At 41.2% G+C, this 13,725-nt stretch overlaps 1 protein-coding gene across 9 annotated transcripts in view; it reads right to left on the bottom strand.

The window, feature by feature from the left end:
• Window positions 1-676: 676 nt before the first annotated feature.
• LOC148366098 (membrane-associated phosphatidylinositol transfer protein 2-like) overlaps window positions 677-13,725 on the bottom strand; it is a 102,932-nt gene continuing 89,883 nt past the window's right edge. For all 9 annotated transcript variants that reach the window (XM_088336510.1, XM_088336512.1, XM_088336513.1 and 6 more), the window contains 7 exons: window positions 13,549-13,665; window positions 13,374-13,490; window positions 11,431-11,579; window positions 8,294-8,443; window positions 4,997-5,177; window positions 3,447-3,575; window positions 677-2,369 (listed from right to left, as the gene is read on the bottom strand). In XM_088336510.1, the coding sequence (XP_088192636.1) occupies window positions 2,004-2,369; window positions 3,447-3,575; window positions 4,997-5,177; window positions 8,294-8,443; window positions 11,431-11,579; window positions 13,374-13,490; window positions 13,549-13,665 (1,209 nt within the window). In that variant the 3' untranslated portion in view covers window positions 677-2,003. The remainder of the gene's footprint in view (window positions 2,370-3,446; window positions 3,576-4,996; window positions 5,178-8,293; window positions 8,444-11,430; window positions 11,580-13,373; window positions 13,491-13,548; window positions 13,666-13,725) is intronic.

The following is a 13,725-nucleotide window of genomic DNA, read 5'->3' as shown; positions in this document are numbered from 1 at the left end:
TACTTATTTATGCAGCTTACACGGCAATGTGACTAGAACAATAGAACAGAAATAACAAAATATCGTTTTTCAGTTGTTGGGACTAAGAACATTCAAAGTTAAAGTTGAGTACTTCCCAAAAAAACGGAAAGAAAATGAACTTTTCTTTTGAGACCGAAAATCGCATTGAAATTGCAATTCTGGTCTGAAAAATCATTTTTTTCCAAAATTGTGCAGCCCTATTTATATAAATATATCATCAAAAATAAGTGTAAATTTTTGAACTTGAAATACATCAGATTATTGTTATTATTGTAATATAAATGAATATACTGTAATGAGATATATTTTCAAAAATTGTAATCATAGAATATTTTTTGGGTAGGGTGGCAGGTATTCTGGTTCTCAAGATGTAAAAGTGGGACATTTCAGAGTCCGTTTTAAGAGAATTATTAACTTATTAATGAGCTATCATTTAAATAACGTATTATTTTAATGTGATATCAATTGGATGCTCTTTCTTAGATACTGCATTAAAAAGAAATATCTAATTTTTTTTTAAAGAGACCTCAGACCCCCACCCCAAAGAAGATACCATCATGGGAAAGATGATTTGTTTAACTGCATTTACTGAACTCTCATGTAAAATAAATACTTTAAGGGCCATATTATCCTGATTTGATGAAAGAGGCATGAAGACATTCACTGAATATATATCGTTAAAGGAAAACTGATATTGAATTAGAATTACAAATGTTGTGCTGGGTCACTCACTTTCTTGACTTGAGTTAAGTGCGGCAAGTTGGTTCAGGTGTAAAACCGGACGACGGGGGTGGTGACTCAAATCCAGTTTTCTTCTCTCAATCCATTCCAAGTCTCTGTTGTGCTTGCAATTTTGGAGAGCCGAGCTATTCAGCATTTCGGGAATCCGGCAGGGAGAAAACACAACTGAAGCGCAAGAACCTGAAAGGAGTCCAATCAAATCCCCGATTGGTCGCCAATCGGTACCAATCCTCCCTCGTTTGCGCCAAAACTGTCTGGATGTGGTTTTGTGCTCTTTTAAGATGATGCCGTTGTCCGAAAAGTTGTTTTTTTTTCTTTTGTGGGAGGAGCTTAAACAATCCTCTCGAGTCACTTATTTTTGCTAGAAAAATAAGTCGGAAATGCTAATAAATACTGTAGAACGGTGGTCGGCAACCTTTTCTGTACCGCGACTCCTCGCGACATGGCCCAATATTAACAGTAGTAATAATTATGATATCAATAATAAGCCCCAATCTACTGTGTAATCATATATATATATATATAATATACACACACAAAATTCAGCAAAACCAAAATCCAGGTACCGTATGTACATAGCATTCAAGCCACCCCTAAAACTGCTTTAGCCCCATACTAAATGAAATTTAAAATATTATTAAAACTTGACCCTAAAAATCAATATTTAATAATTTAGATAATAAAGATTCATATACTCGTAGAAAGATTAAAATATAACATTTTTACACCATTTACTGTACCTTCCCTTAGCACATCAATGGCACTCATTGTTTACGTATTTCGCAATTGTATCCTTCAACTCGATTGTTGTTTCAACTATTCTCCAGTTTTCCTTTTTATCACCAAGTTCCTAGGGATTCATTATTATAGGCAAAAAAAGGAAATAAAACCGACAAAATCCCAATAAAATGAGATGTGGTCCCTCTTAAATGGGCCGATTGCCTGACAAAAACAAAAAAGTAGCTTGATGCTTAAAGACCCCTGCTCTAGAGGACAGACAGTCAATGCAAGGGGCTTATCGGGTGCATTAGGGGGTCAGTGTCTTGCCCAAGGACTTGTTCCGACATTTAACCCGGAGAAGCCGGGAATCGAACCTGAGACCTCTCGTCCCCGAGACCTCCCGAGCTACTGCATAAAATCGAACCGGGCTGCGAGGATATCGTCAGACATCAAACCGCGGTGCAGGAAAAGGTCGCCGACCACTACCACAGAGAACATTTGCGTCGGGCGGGGTAGGATCCTCACTTGGGGCCGAGGGCCCCGGCTTCGGTCTTGGTGCTGCCGCCGCGGCCCCAGCACCCGGCCGCGATGCTCATGCTGCGTTGCGCGGCCCCGGGGCCCTGAGAGTGATGGCCCCCGCGTTCGCCGTCCGATTGGCTCTGGGTGCGTTCGGGTCGCCCGTGTCCGGGGGCGCTGGGCGAGGTGGGCGCGGGCTGCGAGGAAATGGTGCGTAGGAGGTGGTTCCGTTTACGCAGGAAGTCTGAGTTGGCCCCCAGACCGAAGCTTCCCTTGCGCAGGACCATGCGGGTGCTGCTGGACTTTGCCGGCCGCGAGCGGTGGCTGTGCTCCAGCTGCGACAGGTGCGAAGCGTAGCCCTCCGTGATGAACTGTCGGCACGAAAACAACAAAACTCAGTTGATTACCTCGGGGGGGAAAACGTAACTCTAAAATTCTCTTTTTGTTCCTTATCTTGGTTGTCCCTCAATAGTATTCCATTCAATGCCAGACTGAAAATGGAGTCCTGTAGCTAAAACAGGGATAGGTCATACCTAAAAAAAAGTTTGAATACTTATCTTTCATTAAAAAAAGGTATTTTTACAGTAGGGCGGCAACAACTATTCGATAAAAGCTTTAGTAACTAATAAGATCATTGATTTGAAGCATCACGTTATTTATGAGTATGCTAAATCAATCCAAATAAGAGCGCACACCATTCTGTTGTGACCCTGAAAGTTGTAGTGCTACATTGGTCCAGCAGAGGGCGTCAATACCGTTTATTATTAAAAATGGTTATCCTGCAATTTAAAAAAAAATCTTTTTATTTTTAATGAACATTACAAAGTTTAAACTCTGTAGTGTTTGACCGTTTCAACATGAAACTAAGTTAACTTAAATTAAGTATTTTCAAGGGAAAGAAAGTGCTGCAGAGGTTTGGAGAAAAACAGCAGAAAATACCTAAAGAAAATAAAGTAAAAAGAAAAATAATAATTCTGTCTTTCACTCCCCCTTTCTTTTTTACTTTCTTTTTCTCTTCCTCTCTGTCCCTCATTCTCTCCCTGTGTCTCTCTTTGTTTCTGTTTCTCTCATTCTATTTTCCTTTATTTCTCTTTTTTTCTTTCAAGCTTTCTGTCTTCCTCTCTTTGACTATCTTTCACTGTTTCTCTCTCTCTTTTGCTTACTTTCTTTTTCTCTCTTTGTGTTCCTTTCTTTTGCTCTCTCTTTTTATCTTGCTTTCTCTGTCTTCCTTTCTTCCTCTCTTTTGCATTTTTTCTCTTTCTCTGTTTTATCTCTTTTTTGTCTATGTCTCTCTTTTTTTTCTCTCTTTCTGTTTCTTTCACCCATTCGGTCTCTCCCATCTACAAGTCCGGCCCTCGTAAGAGTGTTTTCTACCATGAGGCCCCCGAGCTAAAATGAGCTTGACACCCCTGCCCTAAACTGTCCATTATCGCACGATAGAAACCAACCTGACACTGGTGCTGCATCTTCTTGGAGGGCCGACCGACAATGAAGATCTGCGACGGAGGCAAGTTGATGGACGTGTACACGGAGATGTCCTTGCTGGACCCGTAGCCGGCAAAGATCTTCATGTTAGCCTAACAACCCAAGAACAAGAATGTTACAGGCATGAAAATATCTCTGGTGTTAAAAAGGAGAGAAAAGTGTGGAGGAAATATATTCTGCTACACTGTCGAACCCAACTAAATATTGAGCTCTGTCAACCCACACCATGCTTCTGCTATCTCTAGGTGGCACCACACACACTTTGGGGATATTGCACAAAACCAAGATAAGGTATTAAAAATGGATATATTGGTTGTTTTGGCTTAATCTAGCCTCAAGTCGGTTGCATGAAAGCAGGTTAAATTTAGCTCACATACTGTTGTGAATTACTCTCTGCCGCTAACCTTACCAAGCTAACTACCAAGCTCAGATTATCCCTAGAGAAACATCTGCCACCTCTACAGTCTATCATGTGAAAAAAAATGTTTTTTCAGCATTTCCATGGACTTTATTGACATGTTATTTTAATTATCCTGAATTCAAATTTGACCTGTAGGCTATAATGTCATTTCCCTATTTTGACTGTATAAATGTAGTCAATAAATTGTTGTCAGGCCATGTGTTTTATTTCAATCTGATAGAGAGAGTTCGCTAGGCACTGCAGAACTCATGAAATGATCTGCGCCGCCGTGCTGCTTTCTTCTTTTTATATACCAATGATCTGCTTTTGAGGTAGTACAGTGAAATATTTGACCTAACTTCATTTTCAAACATTTTTGACGGACGGTGTGCCTCAGAACTATTTTATTAACAAAAGTGTACCTTGGTTCAAAAAGGCTTGAAAAACACTGAGTTATACTATTAAAATGTCTATCCATGTTGTATATTCGGACTGGTGTGAATTGACAGCTCTGTTGGATATAAAAAAAAATATTTTGCGAGTCATTAATCTTGGTGCGGCACACTGTAAGGTATATTACATCTAGTTATTTGTAATTTTCTCCATTACTCACGTTACAAATGGCTCTGATGGAATATACTTGATTTCATACTATTTTTATTACTTATTCTCTATTTTTCTACTCTTTTATATGATTCTGTTTAAAAACATGCATACTTTCAGTCTTTATTTTGAAGGGTACAGGAAACTCATGGTATGCTTTTACAACTGCTTGACTTCTTCTAAATAAAAACAATCGCGTCACTGGGCCACGGTGAGAAAGAGGAGTCATTCGAAGGAGTGGGTCTGTTTTTCTCCCCGCGGTAACTGGGGGCCTCCTGTTGATATCAAACCTGCATCTTCCTTGACTCTCATATCAGAGATATAGATTAATATCCCAAATTAATCTGTCACACACTGATTTACAAGGACATTTTTAAAGTGGCACTCTGACCCCTGCTTTAGATGGTAAGAAGCTAAAGCAAGGAGGGTCACAGCAACCTAGCGACTCAAGTCCTCTATCTAATATCCAGATGGAAGACCTGACGCGAGCAACATGAAAGATCTTGGCACCTCGGTCAAGCCCTTGAGGAAGTTGGCTTTGTGCCTGAGCGGGTCGTGCACCAGGCCGTCGCAGAAGGACACGATGCCGTGCGGGAAGTTGTGTTGCGACAACCAGGCCACCACTCTCTGCTTCTGCATGTCCGGTCGGCCCGTCACGTAGATGATCAGGTAGCCCAAATCCTGCCAGTGCCTGCCCCCCAAAAAAACAACATCTCGGGACTCTGTACTGCTTTTTCATCGCCAAATTCAAGCACTTTTGAAGGCATTTCAAAGACATTTCTCAATATCTCCAGTACCACTGAAAGAAGAAATCCAATGTGAATCGTATCCATAGGTCACTGAGAGGAAGAAGAACCGGAAAATGTGATCCGAAGCCATATATTAAACAAGCAGCTATCATTTACTAGATGGGGCTTGAAAAAGTAAACTGAGTTTCTGTGCCTGTCTCTGTTTGGTCTATCCATCATCTGCGCCGCTTATCCTCAGTAGGGTCTCGGGGTGCTGGAGCCCATCCCAGCTATCTTCGGGCAGTGGGCAGGGGACACTCTGAACTGGTTGCCAGCCACAGACAGCCAGAGACAGACAACTCATTCGCTCATTCACACCTAGGGACAATTTGGACCGGCCAATTAACCTGACATGCATGTTTTTGTAATATGGGAGGAAACCGGAGTGCCCGGAGGAAACACATGCAAGCACAGGGAGAACATGCAAACTCCACACAGGAAGGTTCGATCTCATGACCTCAGAACTGTGCCGCACACGCGCTAACCACTGCGCTGCAGTGTTGCCCCTGTTTGGTCTAATTTGCAGTTCTTGTCCTTACTGACAGCACTCAATGACGTCCAACTATAGAGAAAGGAAAGTCAATTCTTCTAAAGATTAACATTTATGCGTGAACTACGGCACATCGGCGTCATTTTAAGCAACGAATGTCTGGCGTCAATAAATGTTGTTTTTGTGAGTGTTGCGTTAATGTTTGTAACATTTAAAAGTTAATCTAAGGGTTTGCACGGAGTGCTTGAAATCCTTGAAATGATTTTTATTGTCTTTTCAAGAGTTGAAATTTTGGATGGAACGCTTGGACATGTTTAAAATTGTTGCCATGTTTCTCATCAAGTTTTCTAAAAAAAATGATGCCAACACTTTGTTCGTTTTGCCATTGCATTTCTTTCTTCCCGGTCATTAACGGCAGCTGACATCAGTTTGTTTGGTGTTGTCCTTGGAAGCGTCACCGCCCCCTATGCGTCACGCCAAAGAGGACAGTAAAAAAGACCGAAATGCAGGGTACTGAAGAAATTAGAAAATAAGCTTTTAAAGTGCTTGGATTTGGACCAGAGTAGATAGATAGTTAGAGACCGTGCTCAATCAGTTGGGATACAATTCCATAAATGAACCTTTGTCCATTTTTTTAGGGACGGTCAAATAGATAATAAATAAAACTTAAGTAAACATTTTTTATTCCTGTAAACCAAAAAACAGACTCATTAGCAACAGTAAAACAATAAATAAAATACAAATATGATTTGTGACGTTCAGTGGTTATTGCAAAGTCTCGGACTAAAGTACCATAACATTTAAACTAGAGAGCGCATTTGATTGTAAGCCGTACCCAGTATGTTTAAAAGGAAAAACCATTTTGTACATACACAAGCCGCACCTGACTATAAGCCGCATGTGCCCAAATTGAAACATTAGATATTTACAAAGAAAGACGGTACAGAGTCTAAATAATACACGGTACCTTAACCCCGCCGGACTTTTGATAAACAAATACGTGTCTGTACGATGTCACCGGTCATTGAAATACGTCATGCCACATATCATTGGAAAGCTTAAACTCTTGGGATTCAAGATATAATAATTATTCAAAAACCATCACGATCCGTCTGAAACAAGATACTATCAAGCCTTGGTAACTCACCATTACGTCCCCTGGCTGTCTTCAACTTCTTTGAATGTCCGCAAAAATAACTTTGTTACATGAAGGACAATCCATAGAATCCAACAGTGTATAATATTTACTCCAAAACACACGATAATGTCGGCAGATAAATAGGAATCCGGCTTTAACATTTCTGCTTCATTGGATGTTGATTCTTGTAATTCGTTCGTTTTCCCAGATTATTTCCGTTTACAAATAAACATCAGTACTAATATGTAATTAGCCCTTCCCTTTTTCTTGAAAAATAACATTTAACATGTTATTGCAAGAACATCGAACTGATGTATGAACGACGTAAGAACTTTGCAGCCCCCGATGTTTCCGGTGAAGTTATCACATGATTCGGGTCCTCATGACGATCGCGACGCGCACTAAACTTCATCCCTCCCTGTCCTGACGATTACCAAGACATATTAGTGGGGATTTTACTGTCTTGTTGTATGCTAAATGTTTTTATACAGCGCTTTGATTTGATTTAAACATTTCTGCTTCGATTGATGTTGCTTGTAATCCGTTCGTTTCCCCAAATTAGTTCCGTTTACAAATAAACATTATTCCTTATACGGTAGTTAGCCCTCCACTTTTGATTGACACCTTTTCCCGGACGAGGGTCTGTTCATGCTAGTTTTATTCAAGTTACATTGAACTTGTGTCTTCCTCGACACATTTATTGCACGTGTCTTACTCTCACCTTTACTGTTTGGGCGTCCCTGGCATAAATTAGCTGCATCGTTGCATAAGCTGCCTGGTTGAAAGCTTGGAAAAAAGCTGGGGCTTATAGTCCGAATTTTACTTATGATTGTCAACAGCAAATGGTTTTAACTGACGTTTGTCGTTTTTAACTTTTTAACAACGGACATTTGTTCTTTGGGCTGCATGCATTTCATTTCAAATACGTTTGTCAGTCAGTCTGGATAACACTCTAGCTTTCTCATATACCAAAATATACGCGTATGAAATGTACAACGCATGTCATCAAAACCGTATTGGTGTGAATGTTACTTCAATCTCACTGAGGCGAGTCAGACTCGGTTTCGTTCAACTGTCTGATTGTTCTCTGTAAATGTTCATGCATCACTGTGGTACCGCCATGGTAGGCAAGGTCTGTTTTGCAAACCTCATGAGTAGTCTTTTTACCGATCATCTCCCGGTTAAAATGCTCCCAAACTATAGAAGTTTTGGTTTGTGTACTTGATCTTGACGCCGTCATTTTCTGTATGTTACCGCTCGAGAGAGTGACACTCAGATTATCAGATTATATTCATGTGAAATGCCTCACTCTGTTGAAACAACAACCAACAATGAGATTCATCGTCAACTATTTCTACTATCGATTTCGTTGCAGCCCTACTTTGACTGACCTGACGACATCCACGGCACCCGCCCGTACTTTGGGGTCGCTGCCCATGATGGACACGCTGGCGGCAAAGGAGCCGTCGATGCTGAAAACCACAAACTCCGTGCCGCGGGGGATCACCGTCAGGTAGCTATCAGCAAACGTGTGGTCGCCCCTGGAAAAAGCAGAGATGAGGACATGGAGTATTCGTAGAGCTTCAAGGGTCTGGGAATAAAAATATTCAGTCAAATGGAAAACGGAAACTTTTTCACGTTTTGTTTTTAATTGCTGTACCATAGTGTAAGGAGAATTATGGTCTAAGTGTGCCTACATTTAGCAGCACAGCGGCGCAGTGGTTAGCGCGTGTGCGGCATAGTTCTGAGGTCATGAGATCGAACCTTCCTGTGTGGAGTTTGCATGTTCTCCCCGTGCTTGCCTGTGTTTCCTCCCACATTCCAAAAAGCATGCATGTCAGGTTAATTGGCTGGTCCGAATTGTACAAAAGTCAATTCCATTGAAGTTGGGAAAAAGTTTAAAATGTCAGTAAAATTAGAATAGAATGACTTGCAAACCTTTTCTAACCCATATTTAAATGAATACACCACAAAGACAAGATTATCCATGTTCAAACTCATAAACTTTATTTCCATAAGCAAATAATGATAAACTTAGAATTTTATAATTGCAACAAGTGCCAAAGTAGTTGGGAAAGGGGCTTCTTCACCATTGTGTTACATCACCTTTCCTTTTAATAACACTCAATAAACGTTTAGGAAGTGAGGAGACTAGTTGTTGAATCGTTGATAGTGGAATCCTTTCCCATTCTTGCTTTATGTACAGCTTCAGCTGTTCAACAGTCCGGGGTCTCCTTTGTCTTATTCTGCGCTTTATAATGCGCCACACATTTTCAATGGGAGACAGGTCAGGACTGCAGGCAGGCCAGTCAAGCACCCGCACCCTCTTACTACGAAGCCACGCTGTCGTGAGACGTGCAGTGTGTGGCTTGGCATTATCCTGCTGGAAGAAGCAAGGGCGCCCATGGTAAAGATTCTGTTTGGATGGCAACATACTTTGTTCCAAAACCTGAATGTACTTTTCTGCATTAATGGTGCCTTCACAGATGTGCAGGTTACCCATTCCTTGGCCACTCATGCACCCCCATACCATCACAGATGCTGGCTTTTGCACTTTGCGTGCATAACAGTCTGGGTGGTTCTGTTCTTCTTTGGACCGGAGGACACGACGTCCACAATTTCCAAACACAATTTGGAAAACTGACTCATCAGACCACAGAACACTTTTCCACTTTGTATCAGTCCATTTTAGATGGGCTCGGGCCCAGAGAACCCTGCGGCGTTTCTGGATATTGTTGATGAATGGCTTACGCTTTGCAACATAAAGTTTTAACCCACACTTACGGATATAGCGTCGAACTGTATTGACTGACAGTGGTTTTCCAAAGTGTTCCTGAGCCCATGTGGTGATGTCCTTTACACATTGATGTCGGTTCTTAATGCAGTACCGCTTGAGGGCTCGGAGGTCACGGGCATTCAATAATGGTTTACGGCCATGCCGTTTACGCACAGTGATTTCTCCAGATTCCCTGAACCTTTTCACAATATTATGGACTGTAGATGATGATATCCCTAAATTCCTTGCAATTGTACTTTGAGGAATGTTGTTTTTAAACTGTTCAACAATTTGCTCACGCAGTTGTTCACAAAGAGGTGAACCTCGCCCCATCCTTGCATGTGAATGACTTAGCTTTTTCGGGTCTCCCTTTTTTATACCCAGTAACAACTCTCACCTGTTGCTAATTCATCTGTTCACCTGCAAATAGTTGGTTGATTTCCATTCATCCACTTTCTGAGTAGTTATTGACACCTGTCCCAACTATTTTGGCACGTGTTGCTGTCATCAAATTACAGAGTTGATGATTTTCTCCCAAAACAATAAAGTTTATGAGTGAAGACAATAAATATGTTGTCTTTGCTGTGCATTCATTTAAATATGGGTTGAAAAGAATTTGCAATTTACTTGGATCAATTTTTATTTGCAATTAACACACTTTCCCAACTTCATTGGAATTGAGTTTTGTACCTAGGTTTGAATGAGTGAGTTGTCCGTCTCTGTGTTCCCTGCAACTGGCTGGCAACCAGTTCAGGGTGTCCCCTGCCCACTGCCCGAGGACAGCTGAGATGGGCTCCAGCACCCCCACAATCCTACTGAGGATAAACGGTGCAGATTATGGATGGATGGATGGGTGTGCCTACAATTGGGTATTTGTATATTGTATTCCTTTTGCTTATTATTGTATTGTTCTCAGCAAAGGGATGCTGCTGGAAATGTGAATTTCCCTGCGGGGATGAATAAAGTATCTATTTATCTATCTATCTAGTAAAGGCCAGGGTTATACAATAAATAAAAACGTGCTGTATTTATTTGATCACAGTTTCAAACAATTGCACACAACTGCATAAGATTAGATGCAGCGGGAATCGACCCAGATCGTGGTTTGGAGCGTGCTGGATTTTATCCAATAAATCGCTAGGGATACGGACTACACAAGAAAAGGCGTTAGGTCGCAGGTTCGATTCCCGGCTCCTCTGTGTTATACGTCAAAGTGTCCTTGGGCAAGACACTGAATCCCTCATGCCCCAGATAGCAGGTAGTTGCCTTGCATGGCTGACGCTGCAATCGGTTAGTTAGTATGTAAAAAGGGAAAAGTGTGAAGCACATTGTAAAGCGCTTTGGTAGGTCTTCATTGACTTGAAAAGCGCTATATAAATGCAGGCCATTTACATTTACTCCCTATTGGTGTGTGAGTGTGTGTGTGTGAATGGGAAAGTGTAAAGCACATTGTAAAGCGCTTTGGGAGGTCTTCATTGACTTGAAAAGCGCGATAGAAATGCAGACCATTTACCATTTATGTGACACGGAGGAAAAAAACAGATGACACCTAGATAGGTTTCTATCCTAGCTATAAGGAAATTTGACTTCTGGGGGTCTACTAGCATGAATGTGCCTTTCCCTCAATGTATACAAAAACTTCAAGGCACAAATACCATATTTAATATATTCTCCAAACCAATTGCAACCAGAATTGCTTTTCCCTTTCATAGAAATCACCTTATTAAAAGGGCTTCTTTTTTTAGTGCATACCTGACGACCATTTTGACAGGGTAAACGCCGACGCCCAGACGCTTGTCGTCAGGAATGACGAAGGAAACGCGGCCGCTGCTGTTGGTCACCTCCGTGTTGAAGTAAACCCACTCCCCTGATGGAGGCTGAGTCATGATGTGAAGGTCCACCTGCGGCACAGAACACACTCAACACGTGCTAAAGTACTGAAACATACACCGTCAAAAGAAGTATTGGATGTGAAGTCAAGTCAAGTCATGTTTTTTTGTAGAGCCCTTAATCACAAGGTGTCTCAAAGGGCTGCACTTCCTGTTGAAACATTTTATGACAAAAACCCACAGAACAAACTGTAAAGACCTAAAACTCCAGCAAAGCACCTAGAGCAATTTGATTGGGTGAGCGGTAGGAATTGGCAAAGCTATAAACACAGCACTCTCCTTCTCCCCCTTGCCCAGCGCCGTCTGCACCGAAGGTAAGTACACTGGTGTCCTTGTTTGCAGTCATTTCTGACATTTCTACAAAATAACTTTTTATCGCTTTATTTTGAAACCATTGTTTAGGAAACATATGAGGTCAAAATGAGCATCAACACTTTGTAACTGCAGATGTTTTCTGTGGTATATTTATATTGATATGGGACACAGACTTCGGCATTATTATTGTTTCATAGATTTTAAGATTGAATGTCACACATTGAAATAAAATGAGTTGACAAATTAGCTTTTGTGGGTTTGGTGGTTTTGTAGAAATTTGTCCTAAAATATAAGGTATACAATACAAAGGTATTATAATGGCCAAGAAAGAGTCCAGACTTCAATCCTATAGAGCACAGGTGTCAAACAGGCAGCCCGCGGGCCAGATCAGGCCCACCCCAATAGTTTAAATCCGGCCCGCAAGACAACAGTGAGAGAAGCGCAAGAGGAAAATGAGCTGTAGTTTTAAATATTTCCACCGGATGTCACCAAAGCCGGTTAACACTTGCAAAAAAATTGTGGTAGTATTTCTCCATTTCTCTTGACTCACTTCTTTTTTTATTTATTCCTCCCTCATTTTCTTTCTCCTGTTCACTCTCTTTCTCTCTTTTTCTCTATTTCTCTCTCCCTCTCTAACTCTTTCTTTTTCTGTCTTACTCTCTTTCTATTTTCTCTCTCTAATTTACACTTTAATTCTCTTTCTTTCTATTTTTTCTCTTTCTTTCTCACCCTTTCTTTCCTTTTTTCTCTCTTTCTCTCTCTCTCTCACGCCTCACTTTGTCTCTTTTTCTCCTGCTGACTTTTTCTTTCTGTCGTTTCACTTCTCTTATTCTTTTTATCTTTTTATTTTTTTTTACTTTCTTTTTATCTCTATTTTTGCACCAAATGCATATGTTGACTATTTTTTGCACTATGATGACTATTTTTGCACCAAATGCATATTGCACAAACCCTTACGGTACCAAACTGTATGTAACATCCTACATGCAGACATTTCTTGTGTAAATATTATATTATAACTATAACCTTATCCTCCTTGTTTTATAACCTTATCTTCTCTGTTCCTTTATCTTCTTGTTTTTTTTTACCTCACTGTGAATGTGTGAAACTGGAGTGCCACGCCCAATTTCGTTGTCACAATATGTTAACCCATTTTGTAACAATGACAATAAAGGTATATTCTATTCTATTCATTTCCCCCTTCTTCTCCATTCATATCTCTATTCTGCTCTCTCTTTTTCTCTCACTGTTACTCTGTCTCCCTTGTTCTCCCTATCTGTTTATCTCTCTCTCTTTCCCTCCCTCTCTTTCTCTGTCTTTTTCTCCCTCTCTCTTTTTTTTTTAAACTTCCTAGTCCAGCCCCTGTGAGATTTTTTATAGCATTTGTGGCCCCCAGCTAAAAGGAGTTTGACACCCCTGCTATAGAGCATTTGTGGAAGGATCTGAGGGGGGGAGAGACTGTGGGGGTCAATACTTTCGCAAGGCGCCCACCTTCTCGCCGGCGAGGGTGACCATGTCCAGCGGACCGTACATGAAGCGACCCGTCAACGCTTGCTGGCTGTCCTCGGTGAAGACGGCGTCGTTGACCCGGTGGTTGGCCGTCACGTTCTGTCAAAGTAATGTCACGTAAATCACGATTCCATTTTGGAAATCACGGACGTCCTACCCTGATCTTGACGTGAGTCCTCTTGCGCGTCCACTTCTCACGAGGTTTGGACGGCTTGAACTCGGACACTTCTTTGCCGTCCAGTTCTAGGATGCTGGGGTTGTCGTGCCTCATAACCTGCGACCAGGATTAGGGGTGATATAAAGCTCACAATAACGAAAATTCCAGCTTCCGGAA

This window comes from Urocampus carinirostris, chromosome 5, assembly GCF_059441175.1.
Source record: "Urocampus carinirostris isolate Australia breed hairy pipefish chromosome 5, RoL_Ucar_1.0, whole genome shotgun sequence".
Classification (NCBI taxonomy): domain Eukaryota; kingdom Metazoa; phylum Chordata; class Actinopteri; order Syngnathiformes; family Syngnathidae; genus Urocampus; species Urocampus carinirostris.
The sequence above is the reverse complement of the archived record's forward strand: the minus strand, read 5'-3'. Positions and strand labels throughout refer to the sequence as shown.